The sequence below is a fragment of the Ictalurus furcatus genome, chromosome 7 (genome assembly GCF_023375685.1).
Source record: "Ictalurus furcatus strain D&B chromosome 7, Billie_1.0, whole genome shotgun sequence".
Lineage (NCBI taxonomy): Eukaryota > Metazoa > Chordata > Actinopteri > Siluriformes > Ictaluridae > Ictalurus > Ictalurus furcatus.
In genome coordinates, this window is record NC_071261.1 from 14,256,959 (window position 1) to 14,281,486 (window position 24,528).

The 24,528-nt window shown below is 39.1% G+C and overlaps 1 protein-coding gene across 7 annotated transcripts in view; it reads left to right on the forward strand.

Annotated features, from left to right (window-relative positions):
• Nucleotides 1-1,308: 1,308 nt before the first annotated feature.
• The window catches only part of unm_hu7910 (un-named hu7910), a 33,517-nt gene continuing 10,297 nt past the window's right edge, over nucleotides 1,309-24,528 (forward strand). For 3 of the 7 annotated variants that reach the window (XM_053628768.1, XM_053628769.1, XM_053628770.1), the window contains exons 1-4: nucleotides 1,309-1,496; nucleotides 3,481-3,552; nucleotides 6,680-6,829; nucleotides 8,347-8,418. In XM_053628768.1, coding sequence (XP_053484743.1) covers nucleotides 3,507-3,552; nucleotides 6,680-6,829; nucleotides 8,347-8,418 — 268 coding nt within the window. In that variant the 5' untranslated portion in view covers nucleotides 1,309-1,496; nucleotides 3,481-3,506. Of the gene's footprint in view, nucleotides 1,497-3,480; nucleotides 3,553-6,679; nucleotides 6,830-8,346; nucleotides 8,419-12,470; nucleotides 12,513-15,102; nucleotides 15,151-16,093; nucleotides 16,133-18,964; nucleotides 24,523-24,528 lie in introns of those variants that run through there. The other 4 variants (XM_053628763.1, XM_053628766.1, XM_053628765.1 and 1 more) reach the window with 4 other exon arrangements.

Consider the following 24,528-nt stretch of genomic DNA (forward strand, 5'->3'; position numbering starts at 1 on the left):
TACAAGAAGAAGAACTTAGTTTTGACAATATCTTACTTCATAGGAGTGTTGAAATCTCTTCTGTTCAAGACAGGCATAGGTTTTATCAACTGATTCTTGATTCAATTGAACAAAATCATCTTGATTCAGTATTGTTTAAAGTGGGTTTAAGACAATGGAATTGTTAATTTAACGAAAACATTACAACTATTACCTATTTATTTAGCATGTCCAGGATTCAAACATTGCATATTGTGCAATGATGTTGTGTTTTGATATTCTCACCTAAATAAAAATGCTTAAAATAATGATAATAAAAAAATTAATCTAAATACAAGTGTGTTTTTATAGATAAGGACTGCAATTACTAGCTGCGTTTACATGGACTGCGTTTACATGGACAACAATAATCCACTCTTAATCTAATTAAGACCATAATTTGATTAAGAAACTACCATGTAAACAGCAACCTTAATCTAATTATGGTCATAATCTAATTAAGCTCTAATCGAATTAAGACAGGAGGATTACTCCTGTTTTAATCATATTATGGACGTGCATTACAGTGACAACAATAATCCACTCTTAATCCGATTAAGACCATACTCTAATTAAGAAACTACCATGTAAACAGCAATTTTTACTTACCTGAATCTAATTAAGGTCATAATCGAATTAAGCTCTAATCGAATTAAGACAGGTGGAGTACTCCTGTTTTAGTCGCATTATGGAAGTGTATTACAGACATGTACACACCTTAATCACATTATTATCTTAATCAGAGTAAGGTCAGTAATTAGATTACTGCTGTCCATGTAAACGTGAATAGCTATTCTCAAACCTAGGGGGTTTCCAAATTTGAGGACTCCATATGATTTGTGTATGAGTAGAATTACATGTGGTATGAAAGTTGGATTTGATATATCCATTGTCCTAACAATGTAGTAAAATGATTCAGGGTAAGAGTGTTTGATTTATAATGCCAAACAAAGTGTTTAAGTCACTTCACTCCTGTAAACGGTTATTAGTAGAGCGTAATATGTCATTTTGAGAGCCACACCTACCAGTGCGAAGTGTAAAAATGATAATACAATAACTCTGGCCAAAGGACTGTTCATTTAAAGCTTATTCGTCCTATTTAACATAGGTTAATTAATTAGAGGCACAGATCTCGCGAGAAAAACTATTTCCAGTTTGCCACGTTACGCACGTTCCACCAGTGGGCGGGCTCAGAGGCGCGGAACCACACGATTCGCGTGCTGAGGAAAAGCTGCAGACTGATTGGCTACAAGCTAAAAGAGCGCCGTTTATCCTATTAGACATTGGATGAAATCTCAAATGTCAAGCTCACACGGAAACGCGTAGTTTAGGGCCGATTTATTTTGGGTCTTGATTTATTGTGAATTTTCAGCGCAGTAGTTTGGAAACGTTAAATAAGGGTTAAAGTTGAACTTTCAGGTTGCACGCCATCTTCACCATGGGCCACAAGAAACCTGCACGCAAACAGGCTAGAAAAGGTAACTGTTCCTCTCTCTCTCTCTCTCTCTCTCTCTCTGTCTGTGTGTGTGTGTGTGTGTGTGTGTTTACACAAGTATGCGAGGATGCTCAGACAGCACTAGAGATATTGCTGAACTGTTGGAGTTTTGCGCATTTAAAAATAAAATGCGTGAGCTATATTATCACTTTAGCTGATTCAGAGTCAGTATTCAGTAATAATAGTAGATGTAGTAGTATTGTTTAGTGCACGCCTCATTCTGCATAATAAGGCAGGATGTGTGTGTGAGTCGGGAACTGCAGAACCCATGACCTGGAACTTGGACTTTCGTTAGTCCCAGTTTTCTATTCCTTGTTGCATTCTTCTTTAGTGATGCTTTTCCAGGCTTGTACTGCAGCTTTATTCAGTTGTTTTGGTCTTCAGTGTCCTTTTCATGCTCAGTTAGGTTAAGGTGTGGTGATTGACTTGACCAGTCTAAAATCTCCACCATTCTCCTGGATTTGGATGAAGAGCAGATCCTTTCTTTCTCCACACCTTGGTATTTCCATCAATCCATGATTCCAGAACATTTGTGGCTCATCTCTGAATTTCTTCGCAAATTCTTTGACCAGCCTGTTCGATGTCTGTTATTATTAGTACCCCAATGGTTTCTTTCTTTTTTCAGGATGTTCTGAATTGTCGTATTGGTCCGAGCCCGATGTTTGCTTGTGCGATGGTCCGGATCGTTTTTTTTTTTTTCTTTCCCCCCACTCTTTTCTCAGCTTAAAAATGGCTTGCTGTTCTCCCATAGACAGCTCTGGGGTCTTCATGTTGGTTTATCCATCAAATGTGGTCTTCACGGGTAAAACGCAGGCCTCAAACCCAGAGTAGACCTTCAGCGCTATTCATTGTTTAAACAACTCAATCTAATGAGGCATGCCTGGGCAGTGAGAAACACCTGCGCACTCTTGCTTACCTGTCTGGGCCCTGGTAAACAGGAAACACAAAATGGAGACTGAAGACGTGACGCACGCAAAGCGAAACGAGATACGAAACTATGAAGCGAAACCGTACTGTGCAACCACAAAGTCCTGCTTGGTTCAGATGCACACAAACAAAGCATTCAAAAACTCAATGTTGGCATCATTCTCTCTTTCTATTTTCACTCGCTTTGCTTCCCATCTGAAAGTCAAAGCTCCTGCTCTCAGCCACCGGCATTGGGCCAGGAGGTGATGGACGGGCACACCGTCCAATGATTAGTCTTCAGAATGTCTAAAAAAAAAAAAAAATGTCCCTTTGCACGTAACAGTCACGTGTTCCAGTATTTTTGATCAAATGGGTGGATTCACTCCAAAGATGCCAGATCAAAAATTATTAGGAAAGCAGAAATTCTGTGCTGTGAAGAAGTAATTACTCCCTTCTTGACTTCCTTTATTTTTGCATATTTGCCACACTAAATGCAAAAAAGTCACAGACTCCACTGTGAGAAGAATTGTTGAACAGTTAAACTGAGTAGACATGAGCATGTTCTAATCTTGTTCTAATCTTCAGCAAGGGCTGTTTCTATATCTGTGCTTAAGAACGTGTCAGCTGGGTCATATTTTGAGGCCATGGTGTGTGTGTGTGAGAGAGAGAGAGAGAGAGAGAGAGAGAGAGAGAGAGAGAGAGATGTATATATGTGATCTTTGATTAGTCTCTGATTGTATGAATGAAAGTCGTTTTTCATGATTGGTGTGTAAAAAGTGCGACGGCACCCCCGATTAATCACATCTGCGTCTAAGCGATACCCGGTGCCGTTTCGTGGCCCTGCCACCCTGTTGTGAGTCTGAGCACGCGCACAGGCCACTTCCACAGTCCAGTCGTCTCCATATGAGGCCCAGAAGAGCGAAGTGTGGTGACAGCACCACTAAAAATACCCAACGGGCCGAGCGTGGATCGGATTGCAGCTGAGCAAGCGAATGCTGCTGCTGCTTCTGCGTATGAGCAATTAAAAAAAAAAAAAAAAAACCTTTATTTTTCCCTTGCAGGTTTCTTCTGAAGCACTTAGTGTACGATGGCAGAAACAGAAGCAGATGGAACCAAAATGGCAAATATGGCAGGTAGATTGATCTTCAGGGGAATGCGAGAGGAGAAATGGTTGGGTCTGGCATGTTCTGAGCACCTGTTGGACAAACACAACCCTTGCTTGCTATGTGCGGTGCCTTTTGGTGTTCTGTGTGTGCTTTGGAATTGGAGTGCTTATTGTTTCTTAGCTAAATTGTGTGGCTTTGTGTCTAAAGGTGTGCATGTGAGCCCACTTCCCTGACAGTGCAATTTTGAATTGAGAATGTACAACTGCTTCATTTTCTATCTGAAGGTTGCCTCTTGCTGACACACTGACCCACACATAGGGTTTATTTATAAAGAGATGGCATGTAGATCATATAAAAGCATGTTTGTCCTTGTTTGGTCAGAACTGATCTGATTTGATTTGACAGTGATTTGAAAAATTTGGACCTGATTCACAGACATGCCATGGCGGTGACTGAAATGACATCAATTATGCACATGGACTCGGAGTGTACTAAAGCAAGCTGATATCATGCCTGTGATATTCTGCGTAACTGTGCCCAAGCTTGCTTACTCTGAGGATATCAGGATCAGATCTGTGCTTGGTTTTAATCATGACATGCTGCACTGTTAACCAATTGTATAGAGTGAAGAAAAGGATTAATGCATGTCGAGTCATAAGAAACATGTGTGTGAAGATCTAACGCAGTGGCACGACCTGCCCGAGTTACGGTGCCCATGATGACCTTATTTAGGTTGCAGCCATTGTGTTTCGGCACCTCCAGGTGTGTGCGTTTGAGTAGGTGACCTTATTAGCAGGATACAATACCCTCATGTTATATGATCCTGTTTATGTGATCTTGTTTAAATGCATTCCTTTAATCTGGAAGTGTTGTGATGAGACAGTATGACCCTTCCTCCACATGTTTCATTAAGGGCTTCAGAGCGATATTGTTAATATAATTCTATAATCTGATCGCAAACGTGACATCACTCAAATTGCAGCGTTATAATGAGCATAAAAAGCATAAAGGAAGTGCTAATGTGTGAAATAAAGTGTCAAATTGCAGCTCTTGTCATCACTGTGGACAAGAAATGCAGCTCACATTAACTGTTTTTTGTACATAGTCATATTACTATAAATATACTAAGAATAGTATTTGTATGTTAGTTAGTGAGCTAAATTGATGAAGGTAATCTGGGTAAAGTTTGTAGTATGTTTCAGAGGCAGTATGCAGTGGGGGATTTTTATATATATATATATATATATATATATATATATATATATATATATATATATATATATATATATATATATATATATATATATATATATAATTTTTTTTATATATATAAATATAAATATAAATATAAATAATATAATATAATATAATATTCTCTTTTAATATGCAATATCCACACTTTGGAAGAGACTTCGAGGCATGTTTTTCTGTGGAGAAAATCTGAAACTCCTAATAGCATGGTATCAGGGATTTGGGTCTCAGATGTAAGGAGTATTGTTTTGCTTCTATGGAAGTAAAATAATGACCTATGTTCCTTGCCACAAAAAAGTCTGTTGAACTGCTCTAATCGAAAAAATAAAAATGCATTGCATTAACAGTTCTTACATTTTAATACTGAATATTACTGAATTTTATGGAAATTAACTTTTGGAAGGTGAATATCGATTATTGAGTTTTTAATAATGAAATTGTGTGTGAAATGTTTTTCCAACTGAAATATTCACAGCTTCAATACACAGCCATGTTGAATTGCAACCCATAAAAAACCCAAGCCCTGAAAATACAATGCATTTCAAATGCAAGAACTGTTAATGCAATGCATTTTTATTTTTTTCATATTGGTGCTCTTCAAGATGCACCCCACTTCCCTTCCCTTCAAAGACAGAAGTCATTATGTTACTTCCATATGCTCCTTCATCTTCATTCATTGGGCAATTAAACACAGGACTTTCATTTAGTTGTTTATTTTCTGCCCCCTGGTGGACACGCTCACTTCATATGCAAGTAGGCAGGGCTCATGTGTTTACAAATAGGCAGGGTCAGAAATATAACCCAGGCCTTATGCGAACTAGATTACTGTATTAAAACAAATTGTACCACAAACATTTTTTTATTATGATTGGTAAGAAGGTGTTGATTAGTTTTCTCTTAACAGCATGCCCCTAACAGAAGTGCCACAACTGCACTGTAAAGCAAAGGTGTGCATTAATGCACTTGTTCTAATACAGAGGTTCTCAACCTTTTGTAACGAAAGCCCAACCAAGCCTCCCCTATCATGTAGCATACCCCCCCCCCACCCCCCCTATTGGAGGAGACCAGGTATAATGATTATCTATTCTATATAAGCTCTATCTATAATCTGTTTTTGACAGATTTTTTTGTAGTTATTTTTAATTACTTTTCATAACTTTTATGACTTTTATAAAATTATATAACGGACAGGTATGGAACATGAATGATATAAAATGTTTCCGATTACTATAACTACTTTGATCAAGAGAACTAGGCTGTAATAATGTGGACTATTTCACATGTAAAACATGTTGCATTACATTCGTCTTGTGTTCTAAAAACATTCGCATATGAATGATGTAAATAGGGAGGAAGGGCGCATCTCGTTATATTGTTAAATCTCCGGCTCTCAGCCTCTCACTGAACAGAGCAGATGCAGAGAGAGGTGTGAGTGCAGCAGGAAGGCAAGACCTCGCGCTTGCAGTACAGTACTGGTGACATTTGGAAAGTCGCTAAGGTTTGAACAAAAAGTCGCTAAAGGGGTCTGAAAAGTCGCTGTTTTTCCTTTCTTGAAAACAATTTGCTCCCCCTTCTGATCTCCCCGATTGCCCCCCTGGTCGAGAACCACTGTTCTAATACGTTCTCATAAAGTATGTGTTGTTCTTTAATAAAATCTAATTTTGTAATCCTTCTCATAATTGCTGGCCTAATACGAGGAATAAAACACAACCGTGCAGTTATAGGATGATGCCGTGTCACGCCACCATGCGGTTGATTGTTTTCCTCTAACAGCATACCCAGTGATGTTTTATTTCTAAAGTAACTTGTGCCTTACGAAGATCCGAACACAAAATATTAAGATAAACTCTTTGTCAGTAACTGGTACCTGTCTGTCATTGTGTATGTTTGTCTTTGTTCACAGAGCCCCAGGCAGAACCTGCTGTCAGTAAGAGCTCCAAGAAATCTGAGGGACACTCAGTCTTCAGCTGGCTCATAGTGTTGGCTCTGTTGGGTGCCTGGATGTCTGTAGCTGTTGTCTGGTTTGACATAGTTGAATACAAGAATGTTTTGGGTATGTCTACAATTTCCTCTCTTGTGACACTTTCCTTTCTTGTGAAATGTATTGTGTCTGCAGGTTGCTTTGCGTAACATTTACTAGGAGCTGGTGTATTCTGTTTAAAACTGATTTTAGTCAATGTTAATATGATCGCTAAAAAAAAAAAAGCTGGAATAGTGAACAAAAACTGTGTGTAAAATCAAGGTTAGGTAATTATACAACACTCCCCTTAACATAGCCTGGAACTTAATATAATTTTTGCCAAAACAGATCGAAATTATTGCAGAATCTTCTATCATTTTGCTTTTAATTGAAATGAGAACTGTGTTGCTTATTTACCTCAAATGTATAAAAACCAATCACAAGTCCTGTGTTCAGTTCAAGTAAGAATGCGTATAGCAGTATAACTACTAGAGGTTGACTGCTAGTAAATTTACCGATAATCTTGCCGATTAGCAAATGAATCAGCCGGTAGTTTTTAAAATTGATACTGAATGAAAAAAGAACACTCGAAGTAAATATTGCTGAATTTTAGTACAAAAAATATACCGTACTTGCTGTACCATGAAAATTTACTGAAATAAAGATATAAATATTACGTATTAACTGTTATTAAATATTAAAGTAATTAAAACATGTACATCTAAACTGAACCAAAAAGTCCAACACTCCAAATAACAAATAAAAATGGAGCCATACTAAATGAATCAAAAAACACTTTAAATAACACAAAACAATGTCAGTGTCGCCTCTAGAGGCCGCTCTCGTGCTGTATAATGACAGCGGACCCTTCTCAAGCAGAAAGTATACTTATACTTTTTACGCATACACTAGGAATAGCGTACAGTACGCGTGACACAAATTTCATCATCAGCAGAGTATGCACGTACTGTACGCGCCGCCCGATTTTTCTAACCATCACACATGCGCATTTAATACTTTTGCACTATTTAGTTGTTCCACAAGGTGGCAGTAGTGACCCAGGGCTGTTGATTCTCAAGGTAGCTCAAACGAGTGCAGGTTATAATTTTTGCCTTAAAGCGTATAAGGATTTGTATATGGGTGCTAATAGTGGCAAGAGATTGCCCAAGCATTGTTCTTCGTGGTGTTGTGATTGTTCTTCATTGTCGTCCTTCACACCGAAAGATCTGCTTTACTGCTCTGTACTGGCTCCTGTAGGCCATGAGGGGTAGTGCAAGTTGTTGTAATGCGCATGCGTCGACTGCCTGTGTATATGTCAAATCGAGTATAGTTTGAAAGGTTATGCGTATGACTGTGCGCATACGCTAGCGTATGCATAAAAAAAGAAGTATACAGAGGCTTCAGCCACTCCCGCAAACAGACGCCACCGGGAAAAACTATTGGTTGGATCTTTGCAGATAACCGATCGTACCAAGCACTCCGTTATCCATTTGATTAATCATCAAAATGATCAGTTGGTCGACCTCTAATAACTACATTTGATGTTTTGTTGGGTTTTGTGCCGTGGTCTGATCATATAAAGGAGAAATAATCCTGTTCTTCCATTGCAGGCACACTTGGAAAAGTTTATGATTCTGATGGTGATGGTGACTTTGATGTGGAAGATGCCAAAGTTCTGCTGGGTGAGTTTTTGAGTAGGGTTTGGATATATTTTTGTGTACGTGTGTATGCGTGTGCTTCCTGCATGATTGAATAAGGTCCTTAATTCCCAGCCTGTAGTTCTAAATGTTTATATGAAGGATACGAAACTCTGTCTGCTTGATGTTGCACAGTATTTAATATCGGTATCTAAATGAAGCTTATGAACATTGTGTAGATTGGAGAAATATACAACAAATTCGTTTTCAGTTCAGTCCTGTCTGAACTCTATTAACTGGTTCAGGTCTGTAGTGAGCTAGAACCGGACGAACATGTAAACACAGTTAAAGACTGGCTTGAAAACCTACAGATTAATTAATTGTTGCTTCTCAGTAGAACACCCTCTTTCTCCTATTTGCTTTCTATGGAAAGAAATAAGGCAAATTAATGTTTCTGAAGCTCTCATTAAAGCTGTGTTTGGCTGATTTTATGTAGCTCCACCTTTCTCATTATGGACTATACAGTATGTAGGGTATTAAACTGCAGTTTAACTTTCTTGCTTACAAAGGTCCAGATAAGCATGACTCAATGGTGATGACTTGTTACCTATTAGTGAGTAGTTCATGGCTATAAATTAATATTTGTTAACATATTAATAGTTGTTTTTGGCACTTGCCACTCTTCGAGCCAGAGATAAGTTTTAAACTGGCATTGGACAATAAACCTGTAATTCTGTCCATTCTGTTTTCACTGTCGCCTTTTTTTTTTTTCTTCTTCTCTCTCTCTTTATAATAACCCATGTCATCACTTTACAAATCAAACCAGAAAGGTTGTATATCTCTGAAAGACTGTAGCGTTGTAATTACCATAAGATTCCGTATTCACATCCTCGTAGAACTCGTAATTACAAACTAGGACTTTTCTGAGAGCTCTGACTTGTACCACCTGACCACTGTGCGAGCACTTCCAATGTAGTTATCTCATAATATTTCTGTGTAATAATTCATATAATTGATGATCATATTATTAATGTCCTAATAATGCAAGATTAATGTTAAAATAAACGAAAGACCTACGCATGTAGTTTGCAGTTTTCAACATCTTGCACAGATTCATTTCAGAGCGTAGAAACGCATAATTCCGAGCCCAGAGATGTGAACAGCTCAGAGTAGAACATTTGTGTTGTCGTCTAGTAATTACAGTAAATCTGACACGGCGTGAACGCAGCACATGATTGATGAAGCTGCCTCGTTGTGAATAATTTACATAAATGCATGTGATTGGCTGCAACAAGCTGCTATGGTTCATGTTAGAAACCCGACCGTACAGTAGCTAGAATATTAGCATCTTTGCAGTGCTCGGTATGATCCGCTGAAAAACTTCCCAGAGTCCCCTGCAGTGTAGCTTTCTAATAACGCTCACATTGAGTTGAGCTAAAATAGGCAGTTAATTGTAATGACACACGGCGTTTGTCTTATAGCACACCACACTACGAAAAAACCCAGCAAAATAGTTTACTGCTGACGCTCCGGGTGAACGCTGATATTTCAGTTCAATCTAAACTGACAATGAACTTACTCAACACTATGCCATAAAGCAAATACAATCACACCCTGCAGTCTAGAATGAGTTATGTAATGAACTGAAGTTAAGTATGTGCTTGCTTTATTTATTTATTTATTTATTTATTTGTTTGTTTGTTTTTCTGTTACATTCCTCACTCTAACTTGTGCTCTTCCTGCTTCATAGGCTTGGCTGACTTTTGTAAGGGCCTTGTCTCTGCGCACAGAGAGCGTGATGATGCTTTAGCAGATGGCAGTTCTGATTTGTTAAAAAGCTTCCTGGCATTTCTGTGTGATGTGCTGATGCCATGTGAGGGTGCAAGCGATGGAGAGAGTGTTATGAAGGAGAAGGAGAGGGTCACTGGTATGTCATGAAGTCAGAGGGCGTTAGTCCAGTAACTTGAGCTGCCGTCCTATAGCCTGACCTGAAAGAAGTTTAGAGACTGTTTAAGAGAATGTATTGAATGTGCTCGTCTTGTGAGGAATGCGCTGCTACGCTTGCCTTCTGAGTCTGAAATGGTCAAAGAAGCTTGCCAGAGAGCTCGATCTTTGTGTGTTTGGCACATGGTGAAAGAAATGTCACGTCTCTGTTTTGCTGACTCATGTCAGGTTAAATATGACCTTGCATGGACTGTTCCAGATTGTTCTTTTCCGTGTGTGTGTGTGTGTGTGTGTGTGATCACTGTCCTATATGCCAGTACACAGGTTTGGAGAGGATTTGCAGTGAAGGTTTTTTTTTTTTCCTGGTTTTGTTAGACACAAACATGGAACTTTACACTACAAGTGTGTCTTTTTGTCAGTGTAGTCACTTTAAAATCTGAAAACTATGGGGGCATACAAAGAGGAGAAAATGCCAAATTAAAGTATTGCATGTGCGTCAAGCTGGGATATTAGTGTTTTCCATCCATCCATTTCCATTTCACTTATCTTACACGGGGTCACTGGGGAGCCTGGAGCCTATCCAGGGAGGGAACTTTGGGCACAAGGTGGGGGACACTTTGGACAGGGTGGCAAAATATCACAGGGCACACTCACACGAACACACACACACACGTTTGCACACAATGGACTATTTGGAAATCAGCCTACTGCATGTCTTTGGACAGGGTGAGGAAACCGGAGTACCTGGAGGAAACCCCCGAAGCACAGGGAGAACCTGTAGGCTCCATGCACACAGGGCGGAGGTGGGATTCGAACCCTCGACCCCCGGAGGTCTGAGGCAAACGTGCTAACCGCTAAGTCACCATGCCCCCCCATATTAGTGTTTTGTTATTTATAAATTTTTTCTAATAGTGCTGTTATGGTTATATTCAGATACCTTGAAATTGAAAAAAGGAAAAAAAAATAACCCTGCTTCCACTTTCTAAAGACAACATTTTAAGGATTTGCTTGTTGTCCATTTGCGGGTATTTACCTTATATGCTGCATTCGACTGAAGGTTGTAACCTCCAACCTCCAGAACTAAAGAAAATGTCCCCCTGAAGTCACAGTTCCTTCTCTGGAGCTCTGGATGTCTCCTCAACCTGGAGTTCAGGAAGTGATGTCAAATCAACATGGCTGCGCACAGCATCAGCAGTAAACAAAGTAGCACTACTTCTTGTCTTTAAATGAGTTATAGTGTGTGTGTGTGTGTGTGTGTGTGTGTGTGTGTGTGTGCATCTGTAAGTGTTTGCCATAGATCAATCAACATGCAGATATATTATCTTGTTAAATCTATACCACTGGCAGACCATGGTTTTGAGAAGGTAAATATTGATCACTTATCTCAGCTAGCTGGCTAGTTTGCTGCTGGCAAAAGACAGAGTCGTCCATGGGTATTATGGTTTTTTTTGCAGTTTGTAGCTTTAGTGCGTGGTGGTAGAAAATTACACAAATTCCGAGCTCCCAGTTCCAGCATAATTCTCGAGCCTGTACCAACAACCCTTTTAAGAAGCGGCTGTGGCTCAGGTGGTAGAGCGGGTTGTCCACTAATCGGAGGGTTGGCGGTTCGATTCCCGGCACACATGACTCCACATACCGAAGTGTCCTTGGGCAAGATACTGAACCCCAAGTTGCTCACGATGGCAAGTTAGCGCCTTGCATGGCAGCTCTGCTACCATTGGTGTGTGTGAATGGGTGAATGAGACACAGTGTAAAGCACTTTGGATAAAAGCTCTATATAAGTGCAGACCATTTACCAAGCGAGTCAGAGAACAACTCTCGTATTCAGCCAGCAGCTACAGGCTTTACCTAATGCGGTGAATGTTGTGTGTACCGACCTGCTTTGAACTGCATGCTTACGAATGTCTTTGAGCAATGTCCATGTTGCTGAGAGAGATCATGACCAATAAGCTTTAGATGGTTGATGTTTACCTGTTTGTGTATGTGTGTATGAGAGAGAGTGAGAGTATGAGTGTATGAGTATAAGTCAAACCCTAACCTTAGGTATGTTTTATCACAGTTTATTCCCCAAAACAGCTGAGACTGGAGGTTCACCCTCTTATGTGCGATCAGTTATTCACATATCTAATAACATTTTTTCCTTTACGAATCAGAGAAATCGCCTGAGACCACGAAAAATGAGAGAGCAAGCAGAGGTATTTAAGGAAAGCAGCTTGTCCACTGTCTTGTAGCTTGCAGTCATTAAATATATACATGTGAGTGGGTGTGTGTGTTCATTTTGGCATGTAGGAAGCTCTGCACAAGAGACATTCAGTACGTTTACATGGACAACAATAATCTGATATTAAGACGATACTCTGATTAAGAAACTAGCATGTAAACAGTGATTGTTGATGATCTTAATCTGACTAAAGTCATACACGAAGTAAACACAAATGGAATTAAGACATGTGGAGTATTCCTGTTTCAGTTGCGTTATCGATGTGCATTATAGACATGTACACACCTTAATCACACTATTAACGTCGTGTGAGAGTTTTCACCGCGTTTTGCGACAGGACACGATCACACACATTTGACTGCAAACAATAGAGCACGGCTGCGTCCGAAACTGCGTACTTACTTGCTGCAGTATATAGTGGGTGAGAGACACGTATTTTGGCTACTATATAGTAGGCAAGTACACGGTTTCGGACGCAGCCCACGGCTTCAGTCAGTCGTCTATTTGCACGACAAATAATTAATTGCACTTGAAGCTTTCGTAAAATTAAAAATTAAAACACCCCAAACTGTATACGGTACCATAACGAAGACGAACTGTATGTTATGTGAAATTCTGGAGGGAACGTCAGACGGCATGACGTGTGGACGGAATGACGTGTGTCGTTATAGAACATAGATCGATTAACATGTAAAACGGGAACATGAAAGGAATATTCTAAAAGCAACTCGTGTAAACACCTTAATCACAATATTGTCTTATTCAGAATAAGGTCAGTAATTAGATTATTGCTGTCCATGTAAATGTAGTCAGTGAAATTGCTAGTTGTGCTAAATTAAATTGCTAGATGAAATGTGTCTGAGCCTACGTCCACATTAATCTGGATAAATTAGAAAATGCTTATTTTTTTCCTTTATGTTTTGGCCTTCGGTCCAGCGATTGTAGTGTGCACTAAGAAAACGGAAATATTCAAAAACAATGGCGTATTTTTTGTCACATGACCCATTCAACTCCAAACAAACAAGATGGTGGACGATGCTGTACTGCAGTTGTTCTGCCTGCTATCCAGCTTGATCGCGTTGTTAAAGATTGTCACTTTGTACAGCCTGCATCAACAACTCCACCTCGTTGTCTGAGGTCAAAGCTTCTTGCGTTTTTATGCTTGTGCGGTATGGGGATGTAAGCATTTTCAGACGTTTCAGTGTGGAAAACCTTTGAAAACGCTAGAGAGCATTTTAAAACGAAAATGCCGTTTTCAGATCTGTGTGGATTAAAGTGGACGTCACCTGAATGAATGCATTATGGACAGTAACACAATAGACATGTTTCAGTATGCAACAGTGAGAGACTTTACCCTGACATGGAATATTACATGTGTTCATTTTCAGTGGTTTGAAGTGTTCACTAATGCTGAATGTTCACAAGTTAGGCTTGCACAATATTGATTTCCTTTGTGCCTCGTGATTTATCTTTTTTAAAAGAATTCTTGTTAATGATTTTAAAATGACAAAAACCTAAAAGCACTAACCCACAAAAATGACATGAAGGGCATCTGTTGTGTGATCTGAGTCCATCAAAAGTCCATCAAAAGAGAGCAGGAACCTGAACACTGAGCTAGTGACTGCCTCACTGTGTTTGAATATGCCACGATGTCATGATTGTAGCTTTCTATAAATAAATTTATATCATTTACATCAACAACCATTTTGAGAAGTGAGTGGGAGAACAGCAAGTCTCATTATAGTCTCATTATTGAGATTGTGGGTGTGTGCGTGTGTTGGATGTGGATCAATAGTGGATTTTCCCAATAACTAAGTTGGGCAGTATCTGCCAGTGACTGATTAATCAACCGATACTGAATTAAACCATAACACTCAAAGTAAAATATTGCTTCATTACTTTATTAACATTATTACAAAAATAAACAGTACTGACTGTACCATGAAAATGTACTGTAACTTTTTTTATGAAATAAATATTAATATATATTAACTCTTAAATAGTAAAGAACGTAAAAGATATACATCCAAACGGAACCAAAAAGTAACACTACAAATAACAAATAAAAATGGAGACCTCCAAAATGAATTAAAAAACACTTCAAATAACACAACAAAATTTCAGTGATGGGGTTTTATTTCGCCTCTAGAGACCGCTCTCATGCTTTATAATGACGGTGGACTCTTCTCAGCTGCTCCCATAACTGACACAATCGGGGGAAAAACTATCGGTGTGGATTGTTGCCGATGACCCAATGGTTCCATCAATCAGTTATCAGTGCCGCTTAATCTGCAAAACTGATCCGTCAGTCAACCTTTAGTGTGTGTGTGTGTGTGTGTGTGTGTGTGTGTGTGTGGTTTCACATGCTACAACTGGTTTTATATGATGACTTCATGTCTGACAAAGAAAGATTAATTTCAGTTTGTCAATGTTTGTGCAAAAAAAAAAAGAGACCTATACTTGACCTTTTAAACAGTTTATTCCAACTGGGGCAAATGGTTTCCTTTCCTATGTGTAATCAGATATTTACATTTATAATAACTTTTTTTTTTTTTCTTCTTCAGAATCAGAAAATATTTTTGAGACCGCTAAAATAAAGAACGCAAGCAAAGGTATTTAAGGAAAGCAGCACTTTTTTTTGGTTGTTGTGGCTCTTTGTGTCTTGTAGCACAGGCTTATTAGAACTGCTTGTAAGCTTCAAGCTTCATTGGGATTTTAGAAGTGGCCTGTGTGTGTGAGCTCACGTCGGCATGTAGGAGTCTCTCTGTTGTTGAAATTGCTAGGTGTGTTTTTACAGTTGAAAAATTTTGATTGCTCCTTGTTATCATCATTTGTGATCACTTGTTATCCCAGTCGTGGCTGCATGGATTTTCATTTCCATTGAAAGCAAGAACTGACAAGGTCCCCAAATGTGCATGCTAATGGTAGTGTTGTTACCTCTAATACTAATATTAACTGTGCTTGGGTTGGTGGATCATACTGCAGTGTGTCTTCTTGCCTTGATGCCAGCCAATCATACAGTCTGCTTTCTACAACCTAAAGAAAAGGCATGTGATGTAATGGGTAGAAGCCTTGGTGATTCAGTTACAACCAAAGGCAAATGATTGACTCATCTCAGTTCCAGCAAGAAAAGAATGTTTGTTTAAACTGGATGGATATTGTCGAATATGTTTGAATAATATGCGTCATAAATATTTACAGGCAATGTATGCTTCATTTGCTATTTGCTTCATAGCATTTATCTTCAAGTTGTTGTAATTCCCTGTAATTTGAGGTCATTTCCTTTAATGGTTTAATCTCTTACCTGTCTGTATGTACCAAGTAAGTTGCATTTCAGCTTATAATTGCAGTGGGATATAAATGCATGCTGTTCATTTCCTGTTATTAGTAAACACCTGCTGATGAAACTGCTGTTTTATCATTGTTCCAGTATTCCTGTGTCAGACGTGATTTTCTACGCTAGTAAACTGCTAAGCATTCATGTGAGATAACGTTAAAACGTGTGACATAAAACATGCTAATGTTACTAATGTTACTGTCCCACTATCACTGCAGCTGAGAAGAATAAAGAAGAGGTGTTTAAGAAAATTAAAGGTATTTAGCATGGGTTGTGCTGATTTATTTGTGGAGTTTGGTTTGTTGTTGTATTGAACTGTAGGTCGGAAAGAAGATTAGTGTGTTCCTGGAGATGTATCTTCCTACAGAAGGCAGGGTTGGGAGGGTTACTTTAAAAATGTATTCAGTTACAGTTACAAATTACTTCATAAAATATGTCATCATTAACATAATCCAGGTGTCATAATATGAAAGTAATGTAATCTGATTATTTTTGGATTACTTCAAGGTCACATATGTAAATAAAGTCAAGAGAAAAGCAACGTGATCTAAAACACTTTTATTTAGAGCTTAAAAACATGTTCTATGGTTGGACTTATTTTAAGAAAAGAAATAAATAAATGAATAAATAAAAGATCATTGTCCCTGATGCAAGTAACATTACATCAAAGAAGTTAGGGTGACCATATTCTGGTTTTCCAAACAGAGGACACTTTTTATTTTTTATTTTATTTTATTTTTTTTGTGTGTGTGTGTGTGTGTGTCCTAATAGCGTTAAAAATGAATGCAGATTTTAATACACTGAAAAAGACACTATTATCTCTATTAGCATCATGTAAATATATATATAAATTCCTACATTCTTTTGAATGTCCATGGAATAAAATAAAATATCAGATGCCACGAGTGAACCTTCTGCCGTCATTTACACATTTGAATGACCATGTAATACGAAGCAATGTGATAACATGAAATTAAAAATAACCTTATATGGGCGTTGTTTCGACTCAGGACAGCTGTCATTTGCTGCTATTGTCAAGAAACTGTTTGATCCTGCACACACCAGCGCTTCACTTTCACACGCTCGCTGAGAGTAGGCTAGTGGTTGAGAGGCAGGAATTTGGCCAATAGTTGCTGCAAGCCTTTTATAATCGACCAATCGGTGTGCGAGAAGGCGGGAATTACAGAGAGGGGTTAAAGCAATGCAAACATGTCCAAACATGATGCGGTATTAGACCATAAGCACGTCATAATGAAACTACAGCCGAATCCCGGACAGTTTCTCAAATTTAGTATTCCTGGCCGGACGCTTTTTTAAGGTCTGAAAAAGAGGACGTATGGTCACCCTAACAAAAGGACTTCAGAGAATTTGTGTTCATTTCTACCAAATTAATTTGTGCATGCACCAGGATGTTGCTCATATGAGCCACGACTGGCGAGAGAGAACCAGAGCTATAATCAAGCAGCTGTCTATATTGTTATGTCAAAAGATTAAGTTCTTTTGGTTTTAAATGAAAAAATTGTAATCCTCATAGCATTCCAATTTTTTTACAAAATGTACCTGTAATCTGATTACTTTGTTTTTTGATGTAACTGATTACAGTTGAGTGTTTTTTTGTATCCTGATTACGTAACACCGTAACATGTATTCCGCTACTCTCCAAGCCTGACTTAAGGTAAAGTTCAAACCTGCTGCTGGATTAGAAATGGATTCTGAAGGAAGCTAGATTTTCAGGAATGGGACTGTTTAATGTGGCATGTGATTTTATTTATTTATTATAGCCTTAAGAATGGAGACAAACTGTGTCTGAACAAATAAATAATACAAAGATGTCTCTGTAGTCAACAGAGAGTGGCATAACACTGACATGGAATGTGTTTGTATTGTGGTGGATATTAATGATATTAATGATAACTGAGGGCTGTGAATGTGACAAGTTTTTCCTGACTTCTAGTGACTGCACAAGCTTGACGTGCTCACTAACTATTAATGTTCACAATCTAGGCTTGTGCAATATTGATCTTCCCTGTTTGTAGTTTACCTTTTAAAAATAGTTGGGTAATGATTGAATCATCTAGAAAGCATTTCTGGTGGAGTTACCACATGAGCCCTGGAACACTTTGTCCTCAGCACTTTTTTTTTTGTCACTGACCGCTTACTTTACTTAGAGTGGCAAAGCTGTGCAAGTGGTTTAATATATGCACCTCTTTCATTGCATGGTATAAATTGAGACACATCTGCGGTAACTAAAATTCATGAGCAATTAAAGGAAGGGAAGAGATGGTGGTGTCCATGTCACTGGTGACAGATAGACTCCAGTCATTCAGCACATGTGCACAAGAAGGTATACTGGTTATTATCATAGCCCTGGTGATTATCCAGTTACATTTTTGAGTGGCATTTCGGTATCCATAAAGTAGGCCATTAAAATTCATTTGTGCTTTTTCATCTGTGAATCTGCCTAATTACTTAAACAGCTCGTCTTATTAAACCATACACCAATCAGCCATAACATTTAAAACCACTGATGTGAATAACATTATCTCTTTGCAATGGCACCTGTCAATATTAGGCAGAAAGTGAACAGTCAGTTCTCAAAGTTGATGTGTTGGAAACAGGAAAAATGGGCAAGCGGAAGGATCTGAGCCACTTTGATAAGGGTCAGATTGTGATGGCTAGACGACTGGTTCGGAGCATCTCCAAAACGGCAGGTCTTGTGGGGTGTTCCCGGTATCCAGTGGTTAGTACCTACCAAAAGCGATCCAAGGAAGGACAACCAGTGAACCGCCAACAGGGTCAGGGGCACCCAAGGCTCATTGATGCATGTGGGGAGATAAGGCTAGCCCGTCTTGTCCGAGCCCACAGAAGAGCTACTGTAGCACAAATTGCTGAAAAAGTTCACGCTGGCTCTGATAGAAAGGTGTCAGAACACACAGTGCACTAGTCACTAAATATTGGGGCAGTGTTTTGTTGTAAAGGAAAAATAACATTATGTTGCACAAGCTTATCACAGGCATGAACTACATTTTTGCATGGCAAGAGCTAGATTTTATCAACCAAACTGAACACCTTTGGTCATCCTCATCTAGAGCATTCTACCAGACAAATTGGGCACAAACTGAAGGCAGCTCTCAAGGAGCAGCTTCGGATGATCCATGAGAAGATCGAGGCAAAAAAGATTGCTAAGCTAGCACTGGCTGAGGTCCGAAGCATCCTGGCCCAAGAGGAAGAAGAGAGAAAAGCCATCCTTTCTGCCAAAAAAGCCAAAGAGGAAGCTGATGCTAAACTACTTGAAGAGAAGGCAAGAAAAGAGCATGAGAGATTAGCCAAAGAGAAGGCAGCGAGTGAGAGGGCTGAGCAAGAAAGGCTTGCTAAGGAGAAGGCTGAAAAGGAAAAGCTAATTAAAGACAAAGCAGAAAAGGAAAGGCTGGCTAAAGAGCAAGCTGAAAAGGAAAGGCTAAGAAAAGAACAAGCAGGAAAAGACAGGCTAGCAAGAGAGCAAGCGGAGAAGGAGAGAGCAGAAAAGCTAGAAAAAGAAAAGGCTGAAAAGTTGGCTAGAGAGCAGGCAGAGAAAGAAAAAGAAAAGGCAGAGAAGGAAAGACAAGGAAGAGAAAGGTTGGCTAAAGAGCAAGCAGAGAAAAAGAGAGCAGAAAAGGAAAGGCTGGCAAAAGAGAAGGAGAGAGCAGAAAAGCTAGAAAAAGAAAAGGCTGAAAAGTTGGCTAGAGAGCAGGCAGAGAAAGAAAAAGAAAAGGCAGAGAAGGAAAGACAAGGAAGAGAAAGGTTGGCTAAAGAGCAAGCAGAGAAAAAGAGAGCAGAAAAGGAAAGGCTGGCAAAAGAAAAAGAGAGAGCAGAAAAGGAACGGCTGGCAAAAGACAAAGCCGAAAAGGAAAGACTGGCGAAAGAGCAAGCGGAAAAGGAAAGGCTGGCGAAAGAGCAAGCGGAAAAGGAAAGGCTGGCGAAAGAGCAAGCGGAAAAGGAAAGGCTGGCGAAAGAGCAAGCGGAAAAGGAAAGGCTGGCGAAAGAGCAAGCGGAAAAGGAAAGGCTGGCGAAAGAGCAAGCGGAAAAGGAAAGGCTGGCGAAAGAGAAAGCGGAAAAGGAAAGGCTGGCGAAAGAGAAAGCGGAAAAGGAAAGGCTGGCTAAAGAGAAAGCAGAAAAGGAGAAAGCGGAAAAGGAAAGGCTGGCGAAAGAGAAAGCAGAAAAGGAGAAAGCGGAAAAGGAAAGGCTGGCGGAAGAACAAGCGGAAAAGGAGAGAGTGGAAAAGGAAAGGCTGGCAAAAGAACAAGCGGAAAAGGAAAGGCTGGCGAAAGAGAAAGCGGAAAAGGAAAGGCTGGCGGAAGAACGAGCGGAAAAGGAGAGAGTGGAAAAGGAAAGGCTGGCAAAAGAACAAGCGGAAAAGGAAAGGCTGGCGAAAGAGAAAGCGGAAAAGGAAAGGCTAGCGAAAGAGAAAGCGGAAAAGGAAAGGCTAGCGAAAGAGAAAGCAGAAAAGGAAAGGCTAGAGAAAGAGAAAGCAGAAAAGGAAAGGCTAGCGAAAGAGAAAGCAGAAAAGGAACGGCTAGAGAAAGCAGAAAAAGAGAAAGCAGAAAAGGAAAGGCTAGAGAAAGAGAAAGCAGAAAAAGAGAAAGCAGAAAAGGAACGGCTAGCGAAAGAGAAAGCAGAAAAGGAAAGGCTGGCGAAAGAGAAAGCAGAAAAAGAGCGAGCAGAAAAGGAAAGGCTAGCGAAAGAGAAAGCAGAAAAGGAAAGACTGGTGAAAGGGAAAGCAGAAAAGGAAAGGCTGGCGAAAGAGAAAGCAGAAAAAGAGCAAGCAGAAAAGGAAAGGCTGGCGAAAGAGAAAGCAGAAAAGGAAAGGCTGGCGAAAGAGAAAGCAGAAAAGGAAAGGCTGGCGAAAGAGAAAGCAGAAAAGGAAAGGCTGGCGAAAGAGAAAGCAGAAAAGGAAAGGCTGGCAAAAGAGAAAGCAGAAAAGGAAAGGCTAGTGAAAGAGAAAGCTGAACAAGTAAGACTGGATAAAGAAAGATTAGCTCAAGAAAAGACGGCAAAACAAACGGCCGGGACAAAAATATTGGAAAAGGTGGGAAAAGAAAAAGCAGCAGAGCAACACCTCGAGAAAGGTGTTCCAGGCAAGGGCAAAGAAAGGGCAAAAAGAGAAAGTGAGAAGTCTAAACAATCAGAATCTAAGAAGGAAGCGTCTGGACAAACTACAGATCACAAGAAGGAGGAAAAATCTACCAAAGGTCTCCTGAAATCTTCAGTCTGGAAAAGCAAAAAAACCACCAGTTAAATGGAATGTATAAGAATGTAATGTTTGGTAACCTGATTAAAACAAATGGGACATGAGAAATACCTAATGCGATGAGATCCGCTCAGTCTGGACTGGTCTAATTCCTGAGTTTATCTTGGATTGAATACACTGCACACTTCAACCTAACGCAGTGTAGATCACATGTTCAGGTCTCGGAGGTTGATCTTCTCATACTCTGCTTTGGTTGGTCCAAAGTACAGGAACATTTGGCTAGTGGAGTTTAGTGGAGTTTTTGGTGCATATTTGTGATAATACCTGAATAAAGAGCATATGTATAACCTATATTACATTTGTGTTCTATAAAAAGTATAATTGAATCGAGTGATATTAGCTGTTATTAGTTGTTTTCTTGATTCATGCCTATTTAAAATTTATAATCAGAATGTGCTTAATTGCTAATGAGAAACTTTTGTGGTCTATTATTTAAATTCTGTAGAAGTGAAGCAGTTTATATAATGGATTTGAATACAATTTTGGTTCTCATACTGATGCTCTCAGATGTCCCCTCCACCCCCTTTTTTTTTTTAAACAGCTGACATGTTTTCTATTGTGTATTTTATGTAGCTGTATCGGCATGGTTAAAGGCTTTACATTGCAAGGCATTGCTAATATTAAATTACAGACATGCACATTTACATGCAATTTAAAAAAAAAAAAGTTAGATAAAACAATAGTAATAAAAGACGACGAAGGAGAAACTACACGGTGATTTGTCTGAGCGTTTTGTACATGTTTACAGTGTTGGTGTTATGGTGCGGTTCGTGGTCCTGTTCCACTGGTTACTCTTTTTTTCGGGACAGGATTTCACACACTGGGCAGCCGGGTTTGAGCTTGCTGAGGGTTCTCCTAGCAGGTGTGGGAGTTTGTTCTTTATTGGCATCAGATTGAAGTATTTTTCATGGGTTGTGAAATGCAGATTAAATGTTTAGTTAATTTGTGTATAATTCGGGCATGTTGTTAAAAAGTGACGTTCTGTTTCCACTTCATTTAGTGTGCAGTCTTGTGTTGGTAGCCAGGTCTGTCTGTGTCTCTATGGCCAGGTCTGTTCACTGAATCAGGACTTTTCTTAGTTTAGGGTCGGTCATTGTGCTCGGGTATTCTCCCAATTTATATTCTCTGTTTAGGGACAGATCTGTTGAGCTGTTGCCTCTGTCCAGTGTTTTAGATATTTTTCTTTTTTGTGTTTTAATAATTTGATTTGGTATGCATTAGGGATGGGCGATATGGACTTAAAACTATATCATGATATTTTCTGGTATTTATTGCGATAACGATGTCAGTGACGATATAAATATAGTACCGTGCACCACTGTTTTTGGCTACATGATTTTGGCAAAATGTGATTTTGAGAGCCTCAGAAACACAAACATTGATTTAAAAGTAAAACTGATTTTCTGTAACCCAAACCAGATCCAGATTGTAGAGGTAGCTCCTCGTTTAGCGATAAACTCCTCCTCAGCTTCACGTCCGCCTTCCGCCGTACTTGTTTTCGCTCTGCACGTGAGCTGCGAACGGGACGCAGACTGTCGCACACAGAAATACGTCATCAACTAGGCTTTATCGTTATCATCGTGGGAAGACGAATTCTTATTGTGGGGAGAATTTCTACCGGTATATCGCAAACGATAAGATATCGCCCATCCCTAATCTGTACGGGGATTTAGTCTGGGGTTTGACTGGACATGTTTTGGATTGTAAAGTCAACTGTAAGACCAGCTTGATGAGGAGGTTTCTCTCTGGGGTTAGCTCTTGGTATCCGAGTGCTTTGTGATGGAGGGACTCTATCACTTTTTATTTTATTTATTTATTTATTTATTTATTTATTTAAGGAGGGCATGGAATTTAATGGCTCTTTTTTGAATTTTAATTCTTAGTGGGTACAGTCGTAATTCTGCTCTGCAGGCATTATTTGGAGTTTTTCGTTGTACCCGTGGTATATTTACCACGGTGGTTACCATGGTCTTTATTGGGTATTTGTCCCATTTATTGAACTCTTGGTTTGTAAGCAGACCCCAGACCTCACATCCGTAAAGCGCAATGGCTTATAGAACCGACTGAATTACTTTTAGTCAGATTCTGATGTCAATTTTGATATTTTTCTTAATAGCGTTAAAAACCCCTTTGTGCTTTTTTTTTTTTTTTTTTTTCTTTTCTCTCAGGCCGTTCACAGCCGTATTTGACGTTTCCTGTGTTGTTGTTTATACTGAGGTATGTGTAGTTCTCAGTGTGTTCAAGGGGCAGGTTGTCTAATTTGAAGTTATGCGAAAAAGAGGCATTTGACTTTTTTGTCTTTATGTCTAGTAAGGAGGCTAGAAATAGCATAATGGTTCTACACATGGTCAACATAATTTCACACAACCTTTCTTTAAAATCAAGGCAATTATAAATAGCCTCATTGAAATAGTCTAGGGTGGAAAATACATAGACATTTAGTTCAAAACACACACTATCTTTTTTTTGTAAAATATTACACTGCCAATTAAAGAAAAACAATGTTTAGGTGAGCAATTGTAGTGTTTATACATAAATGTATATTACATGGGTATATTATAGAAGGTAATTATGAAATTGTTTTTGGTCAGAAATAAATCTGATTGTTGTTCCTATTAAATGTGAATACCGCTCTCTATTAAAAATGTATTTTAGAAACTTAATTACACATGCTCAGACTTGTATATTTATTTATTTGTTTGGTGTGGAGAAGGGTGTTGACTTTAAAAAAAAAAAAAAAAAACAAGGAAAAAAAAAAAGAAAGAAAACTCAAGTAACTAGGTAGCACCCTGATCAATCATGCAGGTGTGTGTCTCTGTGTGTCTCTGGTAAAGCCGGGTGCACACTGTTTGATTTTTAATAGTCCTTTGCGACTGTTGCTTGTCAGACTGTATGAACATGTATGAACATCCACGCTGTAAGCCATATCACATTGTAGGATCTCAGTTGTCATTAATGTCAGACTGTCAAGACGTGGAAAACGGACGCACGCAAGAAGACTCGTACGGAGGAGGAGAAGCCACACTACAGGACCGTGCCTCAAATCTTCTGACAGAATTTAATCAGAGTAAAAATTTGATCGCAACGGCCATTAATCGGCTGTCGGGGAACGTGTCAAACTAGCGATCAGAGACTACAGATTTTGGCCTAGGATTAGGAATCTTCTGTAGGATCTTTTTAGGATTCTCAAAATTTGTCTCAGACGACCAAATCGTGGCCAAAATGGTACAGTGTGAACCCGGCTTAACTTGTGAATGTCTACATAAGCAGCATGAGGGAAATGTTTTTGTTTGCTTATTGATTGTCTGTGCTATAATTAGTAATATGTAGGTAAGGTTTAGTTTTTGGTTCTCTCACATCATTCAG